Here is a 12,666-nt window from a genome sequence, read left to right as displayed (position 1 = left end):
AGAGGAAGCATCTTTCGTCCCTCTTTTTTCTTCCTATATCGTATATTTATTTAGAAGGCTTCTATTCCCCAGATCCCCTCTTGTCTGTTCATTTGTTTCTAACCTCTACCACTGTTCTCGGCTCCGCGTCTAGCAGAGGACCGTCTCGTTCAACCCCCCCTTGACTCTGTAGAGATCGCTCCTAGTCTCCTGTCGATTTCTACCTTCTCAGCTGCTTCCCCTCCGGCTGTTCCACTGATCACGACGCGTGAGAAGCCATGCCCCCTCTCAACAATACGCCGGTCATCTACTGCATGATCCCCGGGGCGGGAGACGAAGGACGGCATTTCTTCCCGACAGAAGCCTCGCGCGTTGACCGAGACGTCGTCGATCTGATAGAGCATCAACCCCCTGCGTTCTATCTACGAAGCCAGTGGCCAGCGGAGATTTTGATCCCTGAGGCTGCCGACGAAGTCGAGGGCCACAACACGTACGGCCAAGTCCCGAATTGTTTCGAGCTGCCAGACGAGGAATACTCCCTTCATCTGGCCTATATACACGCGCTCTATCGAGGGGTGTTCAAAGGCGCCTGGGCTACCGGCACTGGCCTCCAAGCTTTCCTGAAAATTGTCGTCCGAGGTCAAGAACACTGCACCGCGGTGATCGATAACGAGTTCCGAGTACTGGGATATCCTATACCCCAAGTCTGGATATCCGAGAGAGACGTGAATGGCATATACAAAGGCCATGAGTTCTGCCCCGGCACTACGCCTTGGAATGCCGAGCACGCGCAGGCCAAGTTCAATAGGGACCTCAAGGGGCGACGCTTCTGGGTTGCCGTCTTTAATTTTACGGACCCTCGCGACATCCATTCCGGCAGGCACTGGGCCGTGACGATCTTTGACCGACGGGCTTCCTGCCTCCTTTATATCGACTCTGTGGAGGTATCCCGAGGCGAGCGGGCGAGATCTGCCGCCATCATGTGGCGCCAATTCCTTCATAACCTCTACCTGCCCTATAAGTTCCTCCTGATCGTCCCGCCTATGACGCCTCAAGATAACGAGTGGGCCTCTGGATATCTCGCGGTATTCGAGGCCCTTTTAATCCTTCGAGGGTGGACGGGAATCCCGCCATGCCTTTTCTCGGACTCGGCAGATTTCGTTGGGATCAGTAGAATCGAGGTCGACGCTGGCCGCGCAAGCCCAGGCACCGACGAATACGTCAACGTTCTTACGAGCCGTTGTGAACTCCACTGGGCAGATTGGTCTAATTTGGGTTTTACTGGCAAGGCTGCCATTAAAGCTATGAAGAATGTCATGATAAAAGTGATGGCGAACGAGCTGGGAGTTGAGCGCGGAATGAAAGGAGAAGACGGCGGGTACCACAATATTAACTTCGAAGACTTCAAGACCATGGACCTCACCAGCCTGCGGTTCGAACCCCTTGGCTGCCCAATGCCTGCTCAGAGTCCTTACCGTGTCCCGATCCCGAACAGCCACCGTCGAGTCTTCCCTGCGCACATCACTGCAGAGACCTGGGAATGGCGAAGGCCTAAGAAGAAAGAGTCTTCTTTTGTGTGCGAACCTACTGCGAGGGTAAGGCAGATCGTCGAGGGGAATCGCCTGGGGCCTGGCGTCTACGAGTATCGGCTGAGCGACTACATAAGCCCCGAGAATCTCCTGTCTGCGACTCCCAAACCCCTACCATCTCAGAAGCCGGCCGCGATGGGCAAGGGACTTTCGTCCTCCCCTGCTCCAGTCCAGACGCCTCGCAGAGCTCCTGATCAGCGACCTACGCCCCCCCCTCCGATTTCCCCTCCTGCTTTTAGCACGAAGCCGACTTCCCTCGCAGGCTCCCTAGGGAAAAGGAACCTGAGCCCTCTTTCCGCCCAACAAGGGATGCCCCCTCCCAACCGCCCCCTAGTCGTTCCTCCTGCTCCTCCGTCTGCGGCTGGGTCCGTGAGAACCCAACGGACTGATTACAGCACAATTTCTGCGGCCAAGATCATGGAATTGCAAGCGAAAATTGATGCCGCAAACGAGCGGCTGAGAGCCGCCGGTCTTGAAGAAGTCCGTAATGAGGGCATCAAACTCGCTCCACAGCCGGACTTCGCCCGCGAATTTCGAGAAGCTGCTCAGGATAAAGTTAAGTGGACGGAGGATTGGATCGAGCGCGCAAACCCCATGAAGCAGGCTGTCTCTCCCGATCCTGATCATTGCAGCGAGCATCTTTCCCAGCTAGGACTAGAACCTACCGAAGATGACGGGTACTCAACCCTACGCGTGGACACGGAGCGCGTGCAGGGTGCCGAGTTTGTCCCCATGAGCCGTGAGATCTGGGCTGGCATCATGGCTAAAAACGAAGCGCGTGAGCGGAAGAATAAGCGCTTGTCTCTAACCACTGCCTGGCCGAGAGAGCTTTATCCTGCCAGACGTGAGCCGACCGGCTTCTATACCAATTCCCACGGCAGTGTGATAGATCTTGTCCCGGATGGTCTCATGGACCTTAGAGCCTGGACGGAAGTATATGAGCGCTTCAGATCACAGGGTGTGGATCGTACGAGGCAGGCGGAGGAGCGAGAGGCCCGGCATGAGCGACGTGCCCAGAGACAGGATGGCGGGCAGCCAAGAGGCGGCAATCCTACCTCCTGATTAGGAGACCTTGGTGGTGTGTTCGCGTTGTTTTCTACATTTTGGCGTTGGGTGTTGTTTATAGATATCAAATTCTATGCAAATAAAGGTTTTACTTAGCCGTAAGCCCCGATCTGTTTAGCGGCGTATTCCATATAGTATGTCTTGCACTATCCCTTCTCCGATAAGCTCTTACCAGTAGACCCTGGTCTAGGGACCAGCTTATCCGCACGGGGATAGATCACTGCGGATAATAGCGGAAAAGAACGGCATAGAACCCGAGGGAAAAACGTACCCACAAAGAACAGAAGATAGAAAAAAAGAGATAAGTAATAGAGTAAAGAAGAAGAAGAAAGAAAAAAAGAAAAAGAAAATATGTGCCTAGCATCGCTAGGCCTAGGGCGGGTGTAAAGTAGAAGGCGGGAGGGAAAGGCATCGCGGCGGCAGGTTCGGTGCTTCGCGGCGAGGCGTTATCGCTGGCTTAGGTAGGTGGTGATGGGAAGGGTAGGGTATGGCTAGGAAGAGGTAGGAAAAGAAGACGGGGAAGAAGGGGACCGGCCGCCACGTATTAGTACGTGGTGGAAGAGGGGGTTAGTAGGGGATGTAAGTGGCGGGAGATATAGGTGGTAAGTGATGTGAGTGGTGAGTGATGTTAGTAGTGAGAGTGGTGAGAGTGTTCTTATTAAAAGAGAAGTTGCGGAAAGGGACAGCCCGTGGCTAAATGTTAATAGAGGGTGGGAGAGTATTCCTGGCAGCCGGCAGAGGGCGGGAATACATAGATCGCGGGGATAAATACGTGAATGCGTGGTGTGCAGGTGAGAACACGCACGCCGTGGTGTGTTAAGAGAAGCTCGGGAGAGCTAGTAGCTATACGCCTATCTGCTCCTTGTTTATTTGCTTGTTCACCTTTTCTCTAATGGGTTTTGTGGTTAGAGCATTGGCCTTGGTCTTAGTTGGGCGCTATGGTAGGCTTCGTGGTAAGTACGGCTTATGTCTTTATTATTTGGTGAATAGTAACTATCTCTCCTGTATATCCACGTAGTCTATCTTACCCACTCTAACCAGGGCTCACCCTCCCGTGTGCTGGTCTTACCGCTATCGTGCGTGACCTTGCTGTCTACTGGAACATGACGTACTCTGAGACGGGACCCGGCTTCTCTTGGCATTCAGATAACTCGTAGCACGTGTATAAGAAAGATCCAACGTTCACCCCCCCGTCAATCTTAATATCGCGTAGGAAGGCGTAGGCATGGAACGCATGCTCGGCCAAGTGCGCGTAGAAGTCGCTCGCGGTGGCCTCGTACAGCTCCTCGGCCGTCTCGCACCCACACCAGATGCCGAACCAAACGGCCAGCTCGAGCGGAATAGTACGGGCCATCCAGGTAACGCTCGCCATATAGAGCGGCGACGTGATAAATCTAAACGCTCTCTGTGATGTTGTTAGCGTGTGAGCGGCGTGACAGTGCGTGGAACGTACCTGTGGACTCCGATCCTGTAATACAGTCAAAGCCCTATGCTAATCGGCATCCTTCACCAACGACGTCATGGGACAGTAGTCAACATGGGAGATGGACAGCGTGCGTAGCTGCGGCATGGCCGTGCCGATGACGATGTGCATGGACATATCGAGGCCGGGTATCCAGCCACGTGAGCAGGAGGCACGGATCGTCTCAGCCGTGGCCCATATCTCGAGATGCGTGATGGCAATCTCCTTGCCGCTGGAGTACCAGAGCAGCTTGTACGGGTCGGCGGTGATTCGCAGCTTGTCGAGCGTGGCTAGGTCGCAATTCTCCAACAGGTCGGCCAATACTTCGTCCCCGACGCAGAACGTGGCTTCCTCGAGCTGCCAGAGTGGCTGCTCAAGCAGCAGCTGCGGGATGTTGCCGCTGAGGAAGCTAGCATCTCCGCCAATGTGGAGGCGGCGCAGCATTGGCATGCAGCCGATGATTGAGAAGAGCATCCCCCATCGCAGGCTGGCGGCCTGCGGGGCGTGGTCGTGGCCCGCGGACGGGAGGATAACGTTGAGGGTGCTGTGCGCGGGTGGTTAGCGAACGCCACTCGTGGCTAGCCGGTGACTGGTGTTTGGACGTACGTGGTTTCCTGGCAGATGTACTTGAGGACTAGGAGCGTTGCTGGGTGGCTGAGGTCGTGAAGCTCCTCCGTGACGTTGAGCGAGACCGTGTCGTTGAGCGAGACTTTGCGCCCGCGCCCGTGCCACAAGTCTGCCACCTCGTCTCGAGATGACTTGGTGACCGTGGCCATGTGCGCACGTTGGCTTAGCGAGCAGAGCGGATATATCTGGCGGCGTATCTCTAGCGGGAGCGTCTTGAAAATGAGCTGCTCCGCTATCGCGTGCGTGCTGTTGCTGTTATGTGTGCGTTCCCTTGTTGGTCTGGTCGGCGTGTCGGAGGCGGCGAATGGAGGTGGCGCCGCCTGGTCTGCGAGAGCGGGGGGGCAGTGAAGGAATACACAGGCTGGGATTGCTGGGCTGTGTGCGACGAGGGCTTGAAGGCTTCGAAGGCGCGAGTCGTTCAGCGTGAGAGTCTAGGAGGACAGGGAATAAGGAAGGTGGCGAAGGCACGTTGGCAGAGAGGGCGTAGAGGCAGAACTGTGTATAGAGAGTCAGCTAACCGAGTAGTAAGGTGAGTAGGATGTTGAACGTAGAGTGAGTTACGCGGTGGCTGGGACGGGGAGTGAGGTTCACGATGGCATTCACTCGCGCCGCCTCTTCACGCGTTTTCGGGGGGTTAGCCGTGCATACAACACAGCCTGCGCGCAGAGGGGGGTTGCGTCGTGCTGGCCTACTTCGACTGGATACTAGAGGCGCGCCGTTCTACCCATTTTTTGCCTTCACTGCAAAAGACTGTTCTGATAAAGCTCTCGGGACGTTTTCGCGGCTTCAGCAGCCGATTGTACAGTGAGAGAAGGTCCTCATCTGGTCGCAGCCATACTTTTTGCTCTCCAAAGGCCCTGAAGAATTTACAGAATCCTAGCATCTCTACTGTTGGACAAAATCTGCCCTGTTGAGCGCCCGTACCTTAATCCGCTTGCTACCACGAGCGTGAAGCCAATTTATCTCACCACTACGGAGCAAGAAAAAAATGACATGGAAGTAGAAGAAAAGAAGCAAGATTGAGAATTGTGTATCTACATAACGCTGCCAGTTTCAAGCGTCTAACTGACACGAGTTGACTACCCGACTCTTGTCTTTAGGGTAGCTACCACCACCAGGGTCATTTTGAGCAGGGACCTATCGCCACTAGCCGCTCACTTAAAGCACCATGTAGAGCTCCGAAATGTCTCATCTCTCGCCTAAGTTGCGCCTGACGAGGTGGAGTAACATCCTACTAGCAGAGCCGAAATGTCTGTACACAGGTAGGACCATGTCTATCGGATGAACTGGTGTAAGTGCCGTTCGTCCAATCAGGTATTTACCCGCATTCAGATAGGGAAGCGAAGCTGATTGGAGTCTTACCTTGTGGGTCCATCAATGAGCTAGTCAACTATTGTTCCGCGGCGGGTCGGAACCGCTTCCGAGCCCCAGCTTTTCCGGATGTGCATTAGTTATTCCTCCTCGCCTCAATCTGGTGCGGGGGACCAACCACGGTCATCAGATGCCGCCTGAAAGGATGCTGAAGATGCTGTCCAGCCACCGGGCCCTCGGTGACCACTGCGACGGCCTAAAACCACAAATTGCTTCATTTTGCTGCCTCGTCGGGCTGCCTGACTACACACCACACAATCGCATCTTCTCGCCACGCACACCATGACTGGAGATCGGCTGCACGTCCTCATCGTCGGCGGCGGCTTCGGCGGCCTCACAGCCGCCATTGAATGCCGCCGCCGGGGCATGGACGTCACTGTCATCGAGACGTACCCGACCAGCCTCGCCTACGGCGACATCATCGACTTCTTCCCCAACGGCGGGCGCATCATCGAGGCCTGGGAGGACGGCCGCGTCGGCCGCGCCCTCATGCGCGTGTGCATCAACCAGGGCGACCAGCTGCAGTACTGCAAGGCCGACGGGACCGTCATCTGGGCCGAGGACTGGATCCTCGAGCCGCACCACTTCTGGCGCCAGTACGGCGGCCACCGCGGCCAGATGCACAAGGTCATCCTCGAGTATGCCGAGGAGCTCGGCGTCGAGTTCCGCTACGGCGACCGCGTGGTGCGGTACGTCGACGACGGCGCGAGGAAGCCGGGCGTCGTGACGGCCAGCGGTAGGGAGTATAGTGCTGATGTCGTCGTGGCCGCCGACGGGCCGCGCTCCGTCTCGCGGCAGCAGGTGCTCGGGCTCCCGGACACAAAGGTCAACAGCGGATATGCCATCTTTCGCGCGCACTTTAACTTGACCGAGGAGCACCGTAAGAACCCGGCGCTAGAGATCTTTTGCGATCCCACGACGGACATGACGAAGCTGTGGGTGGCCAAGGACCTGCACATGATCATCTACACCTGGAACAAGGGCAAAGATATCGGCTGGGTTCTCACACACAAGGCAAGTCAGCCCAGGTCCAAAGACAAACCTTGTGCCGGTACCGCTACTAACAACCATTTTCAGGACACGGAAGACATTGGCGAGTCCTGGTCCTTTCCCGGGAAGAAGGCCGACGTGCTCGCCTGTCTGGCCGAAGGCGGCTTCGAGCAGCGCCTGTCCGAGGTCGTGCAGGCCACGCCCGACGCCAAGATTGTCGACTACAAGCTCGTCTGGCGCGATCCGCTCGCGACGTGGCTCAGCCCGTCGGCGCGCACCGTCGTCATCGGCGACGCCGCGCACTGCCACCTGCCGACCTCGGCGCAGGGCGGCTCCCAGGCGATGGAGGACGGGGTCGCGCTCGCCGTGTGCCTGCGGCGCGCCGCCGGGGACGTGCCGCTGGCGCTGCGCGTCATGGAGCGCATCCGCTTCAACCGCTCGCACGTCACGCATATGGCGTCCATCACGGTCCGCGACGGCTACCACAACTTTGACTTTGACGGGGACGGTATTCTTGAGAACCCGCAGGTGCTCAACCTGCCCAGGCCCGAGTGGGTCATTGAGTATGACATTGAGAGGGAGTCGGAGGAGCACTTTGAGAAGCTGGCGGCAGATGTCAGGGCGGGCAAGGAGGGAAGTATACAGGAGCTGGCGCTGCCGGCCGGCGGTGACTACAATGAGGAGAGCAGAAAGGTTGGCGCTACAAAGGTCGCTGTCGCTTGAAATTTAGAGGGTTGTTTACCATCTTGTCCTCATTTCAATGCAAATATTTTCGCTGCTTTCATACATTTGCTATCGGTATCCCAGGCTCACGAGTAGAAGACTGGCCCAACACTCGCCAAATGACCACTGTGAACGTGCCGTACCGTTTACATCTGTATTCTCGGCGCACTGTATAATTATGCTGCTTATGCTTGAATGATATTCCTCGCCAAGCGTAGATTGGAATGAAAACAGGTGTTCTGCATTGCATGAATTGAGAGGATGAGCACAGTGACGTACTGATTTCGACATCTTGCGGGGTAATCAAGTCCCTGTAGCCAATCAGGAAATATTCCCCGAGGGCAAAAAGCGACGATTAGTTCGTTTTGCAGCATTTTTACTAAGCTCCGCGTGGTGAAACGGTCCCTTCTTACTGTAGCTGATTGAAAGGTGGTGGATTATAAAGATTGGTCACGATATTGCAGCGTCCCGTTTTCGTCCAAACTCAAACCTCCAACAAGTTTTCTTTTACTAAGAGTATCCGTTTATTCCTGGCCTCATACCCATGCCTGGTTCTGTTGTCGTCGCTGGTGGTCTTGGTGATCTGGGCAAGCTCATCACCGAGGCCATCCTCAAAACCGGCCAACATGACGTCTACATCATGTCCCGAAAGGTGAGTTTCTACGACACGCCATAGCTTCAATCGCATCCCCCAAGTATGTAACAAATTCAGATGCCACGCGACTCGACGCAGCTGGCCCCCGTCATCCAGACCGACTACGCCTCAGAAACAGCCGTCGCAGAGCTGCTCATCCAGCACAACTGCCACACCGTCATCTGCGCCTTTGCGCTCGACTTCGAGGCCGCCAGCGACGCGCAGCTGCGTCTGATCCGCGCCGCCGCGCGCGCGCCCTGCGTGCGGCGCTTCCTGCCCTCCGAGTTCAACGTCGACTACGACCTGCCCGACGCGGTGCTGCCGTACGCGGACAAGCGCTTCCACGCGGTCGCGCGGCGCGCGCTCGAGCAGACGGATCTCGAGTTTGCGTACATCTACCCGGGCATGTTCATGGACTACTTTGGCATGCCCCGCGTGGCGACGCACCTGCGGGAGCTGTGCGTCTTCGTGGACCCGACCCACGGCGTGGCGCTGCTGCCGGGCGACGGCGAGACGCGCATGGCCGCGTCCTACACCAAGGACGTGGCGCGGTACACGGCGCTCGCGCTCGCGCTGGACCGCTGGCCGCGGGTCATGACCACGGCGTCGAGCAGCGTCACGCTGAACGAGCTCGTCGCCCTGGTCGGCAAGAGCCGGGGCAGCAAGCTCCGCGTGGAGTACCAGTCGGTCGGCGCCTTGCAGGACCGCACCGACGTCAGGATGCTGCCGCGCAACGAGCTGATCGCGGGCCATTTTCCGGGCGGCGTCCAGCAGCTGAGCGCGCTGCTGGCAGATCTCGGCGCCTCGGTCGCGCTTGGTGCGTACGACTTTTCCAATCTCGAGGGCCAGCTGGATCTTGTGGCGCGCTTTGCGGGGGAGACGGAGCAGCCGATGAAGATTGAGACACTGCTGGATATGGCGTGGGGAGGAAGCGCAAAGACCAGTCCCGGCGAAGCATCGACAGACAAGTAGATGGGTAGCATTCTGCGACATTGTAGCCAATGGTAAAGGAAAGAAAATACATACTCTGGGTATTGAACATGCGATTAGACCAATATTTGAGACTGACCAATGCGCTGCATCGCGTCCTGCCAACTTTCCGGCGACGCCTGCCCCTGCCGGACCAAGTCCCGGTGCGCCCACACTTCTTCCAGTATCTTCTGCCCGTTCTTGGTATTGTGTATTCCAAGTAGATGTAGGCCGTCCAGCCTCGACTCAACATAGTCCCTCTGGTGCGCCTGATCCATTTCGGCGCCCAGAACCACCAGACGCCAGCCGAGATTGGCACCCGGGCCCAGCGCGTCCGGGACCATGGTTAGGAGGTCCTGCGCCGTGTTCAGCGATTCTTGCAGCTCCTCGGTGAGGGCCACCTGGGGGCTGCTGACGATCCGATATACGTAAATGTGCGAGGCGTGGCGGAATATCTCGGCCGTGGCCACTATCCGGCGCCGTAGCTCCTCCTGCTCCATGCCGATCGCGGTGAGCGCCTCGCCGGTCTGCTGGCAGGAGATGTTGATCATCGGGTTTGCATCGGGAGGTATGGCAGTGGCCTTGATTTGCTCTTGTAAGGAGTCTGCTCGAGCGCAAAGCTCCTCCTTCGTGACCTGGCTGGGTCCGGAAGACGTGGTCAAACGAGAGGCTGCCCACTACATATGACTGTCAGAGGTGTCCATTTCGTGCGAAAAAGTGTTGAGTTTGGAACAAGGCAGAACTACAATAAACATCAAACCTGCCGCGGCGTACTTACCATTAATTTCACCAGTCTCGAGGAGCAGCCAAAGAAAGCATCAACAGAGGCGCCTCGCCCTTCCGAACCAATGGCGGGCAACCAGTTTGACAGTTGTGGCTTCGGCAAATGGGGACTAGAGGCCGGATGATAAGGCGCAGCGCGTGTCCTATATTGCCTTGCATATGCTTTTAATACTTTTTATACTTATAGCCACAAACAGACGGACGCAGCACTATACCTTTCCTGCAGTTCTTCTCGGCGGACCATCGCACGAGTACTGTATCTAAGCCTTGTTGCTCACCCGACCCCAGAACAACGCTGCGCAGCGATCATCTAATAGATCTCAAACCATCCACTTTTGCTTTTTTCATACTTGCCATGCCTCTCGCTGAGAAAGGAGACCGCTCTTCTCTCGCGACATCCGAAGTGCCGCCTGTGGATGGGACGCCAGCCATCAAGAAGAGGTTCAACTTTTGGACAGCATTCGGCGTTGCCGTCTGCACCTCGGGCGCCGTATGCTTCATCTCTTTCCCACCAAGAATTACTTCATTGCTGAACAATAGGGACCCGTGGAATAGTGGGAAGGCTGGACGGCTTCCATAGCCCAAGGACTTGCGGGCGGCGGCCCAGTCTGCCTCCTTTGGGGCTGGCTCATCGTCTCAGTCGGCATCATCTGCATGGCATGTGCCTTGGCCGAATTCGTGAGCTTGTCATCCCCGCAATATACTACCCGCTTCCGTCCTTCTTGACGTTTTTTTCTAACGGAGACGTTCGCTTGTAGCATGTGGCCTTCCGCTGGGGGTCAGTACGTCTGGGCGGCCAATCTCGCTCCGGTGAAGTACTCTCGCAGCCTGGTGAGTAATTTGCCACTTTCAAGTCAAGTTGTATCGCCCCTATAAAGGCTAATGGCGTGACAGAGTTGGGCGACTGCATGGTTGGGGGTGGCTGGCCTTTGGCTGGGTGCTCTGTCTTGTGGTATGGGGGTCGCTGTTCAGATCCAATCCTATGTGATTGTTACGACAGACTATGATCCAAAGACTTGGCACGCCTTCTTAGTACGAAAATTCCCCTCTGCTTGAGAATTGTTAGCCAACTGACATCTGGACCGCCAGATCTGTATCGCTTGCATGCTATGCTGGGCCGCTGTCAACATTTTCTCCGTGCAGTTCTTGCACTACATGAACACAGCAAGTAGGTTGATCACACACAGTTTGGTCCATTCTGCCGCCACATCTAACACTGACTGTTCCAGTTCTCGTGCTTCATGTTGTCGGGTATCTGGTAGTCATTGGCGTCTTGGCGGGGTACACGAAAGAAAAACACGAGGCCGCATTCGTGTTCACCAACTTCCAGAACAGAACTGGTTGGGACAGTGACTTTGTTGCCTGGTCGGTCGGTCTTCTCTCTGCGCTATATGCATACTTTTCCCTCGACACGGTGACGCATTTCAGTGAGGAGATTCCTCGAGCGAATGTGGTCGTTCCTCGAGCAAGTAAGTTGTACATTGTTGGGCACAAGCGCGTTCAAGTCCAGAATATTGAGTCATGTTGGATACTGATACCTCTTTGCGCCTGGTAGTGATACTGCAAGCCGGCGCTACCGCGTTAATGACGCTCCCGTTCATCATCACGGTTCTCTTCTGCATCGGAGACATTGACGAGGTGCTTGCCTCGCCCATCGGGGTCATGAGCCCTTTCACGCAGATCCTCATCAACAGCACGTCGAACGTTGGCCTATCCTGCTTCCTCAATTGTATCAGCTCGGTCGTGGCCATGACGGCCGGGTTCGATCTCTGGGGCGCCGCCGCCCGCGCCATCTGGAGCATGGCGCGCGACCAGGCCCTACCTGGGGCTTTTGCCAAGCTGCACCCTCGCCTCGACGTGCCCGTCCTTGCCAACCTTGTCCTTCTATTGCCGTCAGTTGCTGTTTTTATGATCTACATCTGGAATACGACGGCATTCTATGGTATCATGGCGGGGGTTCTCGTCGCGTTCCAGCTATCCTATGTTCTGCCTATCGGTATCAATATTTTCTACGCAGCCTGGTGGAGGCCAGACCTAGTCAAAGGCCCATTTAATATGGGAAGGATTTCTCTCCCAGTGCATATTATCGCGTTTTTCTTTGGCTGCTACATGGTTTTGTTCATGTCATTCCCCGTTTACAACCCCGTCACCGCCGCCAATATGTAAGTGCCCGCTGCTCTTGAGCTACCTCTCTATAATCGATCTAATAAAAATAGGAACTATGCATCTAGTATTATCGGCGCTACCTTGATTTTTGCCCTCGCCCTTTGGCTAGTCTACGGTCGGAAACGCTACTACGGACCCTTGGAATTCACAGCAATGGAGGTTGGGCAGATTGATGCTATAGTGTCCAAGGCGGCGCAAAGCTAGTTCACAGCAGCACATTCCCGCGTACCAGATGCTCGTCGGTGCTTTCATAGTTGTACACTTAATACTAGGTAAATAAATATCGCTTCTGCGCTTTTAGAGTCGAG

The 12,666-nt window shown here is 56.0% G+C and overlaps 5 protein-coding genes across 5 annotated transcripts; 4 read left to right on the top strand and 1 right to left on the bottom strand.

Annotated features, from left to right (window-relative positions):
* Positions 1–257: 257 nt before the first annotated feature.
* Positions 258–2,630, top strand: CCM_08472 (uncharacterized protein; the record flags this gene model as incomplete). The annotated part of the gene is made up of 3 exons (XM_006673610.1): positions 258–1,093; positions 1,154–1,411; positions 1,964–2,630. 3 exons carry the CDS (start codon positions 258–260, stop codon positions 2,628–2,630), a joined length of 1,761 nt encoding a protein of 586 aa, XP_006673673.1.
* Positions 2,631–3,726: 1,096 nt separating this feature from the next.
* On the bottom strand, positions 3,727–4,871 carry CCM_08471 (uncharacterized protein; the record flags this gene model as incomplete). The annotated part of the gene is made up of 4 exons (XM_006673609.1): positions 3,727–4,038; positions 4,087–4,101; positions 4,144–4,639; positions 4,702–4,871. The coding sequence occupies 4 exons, from the start codon at positions 4,869–4,871 to the stop codon at positions 3,727–3,729; spliced, it is 993 nt and encodes a 330-aa protein (XP_006673672.1).
* A 1,504-nt stretch (positions 4,872–6,375) lies between these two features.
* CCM_08470 (monooxygenase, putative) lies at positions 6,376–7,806 on the top strand (the record flags this gene model as incomplete). Its single annotated transcript, XM_006673608.1, has 1 exon — positions 6,376–7,806. The coding sequence occupies one exon, from the start codon at positions 6,376–6,378 to the stop codon at positions 7,804–7,806; it is 1,431 nt and encodes a 476-aa protein (XP_006673671.1).
* A 544-nt stretch (positions 7,807–8,350) lies between these two features.
* CCM_08469 (NAD(P)-binding domain) lies at positions 8,351–9,803 on the top strand (the record flags this gene model as incomplete). Its single annotated transcript, XM_006673607.1, has 3 exons — positions 8,351–8,458; positions 8,540–9,408; positions 9,491–9,803. 3 exons carry the CDS (start codon positions 8,351–8,353, stop codon positions 9,801–9,803), a joined length of 1,290 nt encoding a protein of 429 aa, XP_006673670.1.
* A 744-nt stretch (positions 9,804–10,547) lies between these two features.
* Positions 10,548–12,562, top strand: CCM_08468 (GABA permease, putative; the record flags this gene model as incomplete). Its single annotated transcript, XM_006673606.1, has 8 exons — positions 10,548–10,682; positions 10,748–10,878; positions 10,951–11,023; positions 11,087–11,224; positions 11,282–11,360; positions 11,422–11,661; positions 11,748–12,354; positions 12,424–12,562. The coding sequence occupies 8 exons, from the start codon at positions 10,548–10,550 to the stop codon at positions 12,560–12,562; spliced, it is 1,542 nt and encodes a 513-aa protein (XP_006673669.1).
* Positions 12,563–12,666: the final 104 nt, after the last annotated feature.

The sequence above is a fragment of the Cordyceps militaris genome, assembly GCF_000225605.1.
Source record: "Cordyceps militaris CM01 unplaced genomic scaffold CCM_S00007, whole genome shotgun sequence".
Classification (NCBI taxonomy): domain Eukaryota; kingdom Fungi; phylum Ascomycota; class Sordariomycetes; order Hypocreales; family Cordycipitaceae; genus Cordyceps; species Cordyceps militaris.
The sequence above is the reverse complement of the archived record's forward strand: the minus strand, read 5'-3'. Positions and strand labels throughout refer to the sequence as shown.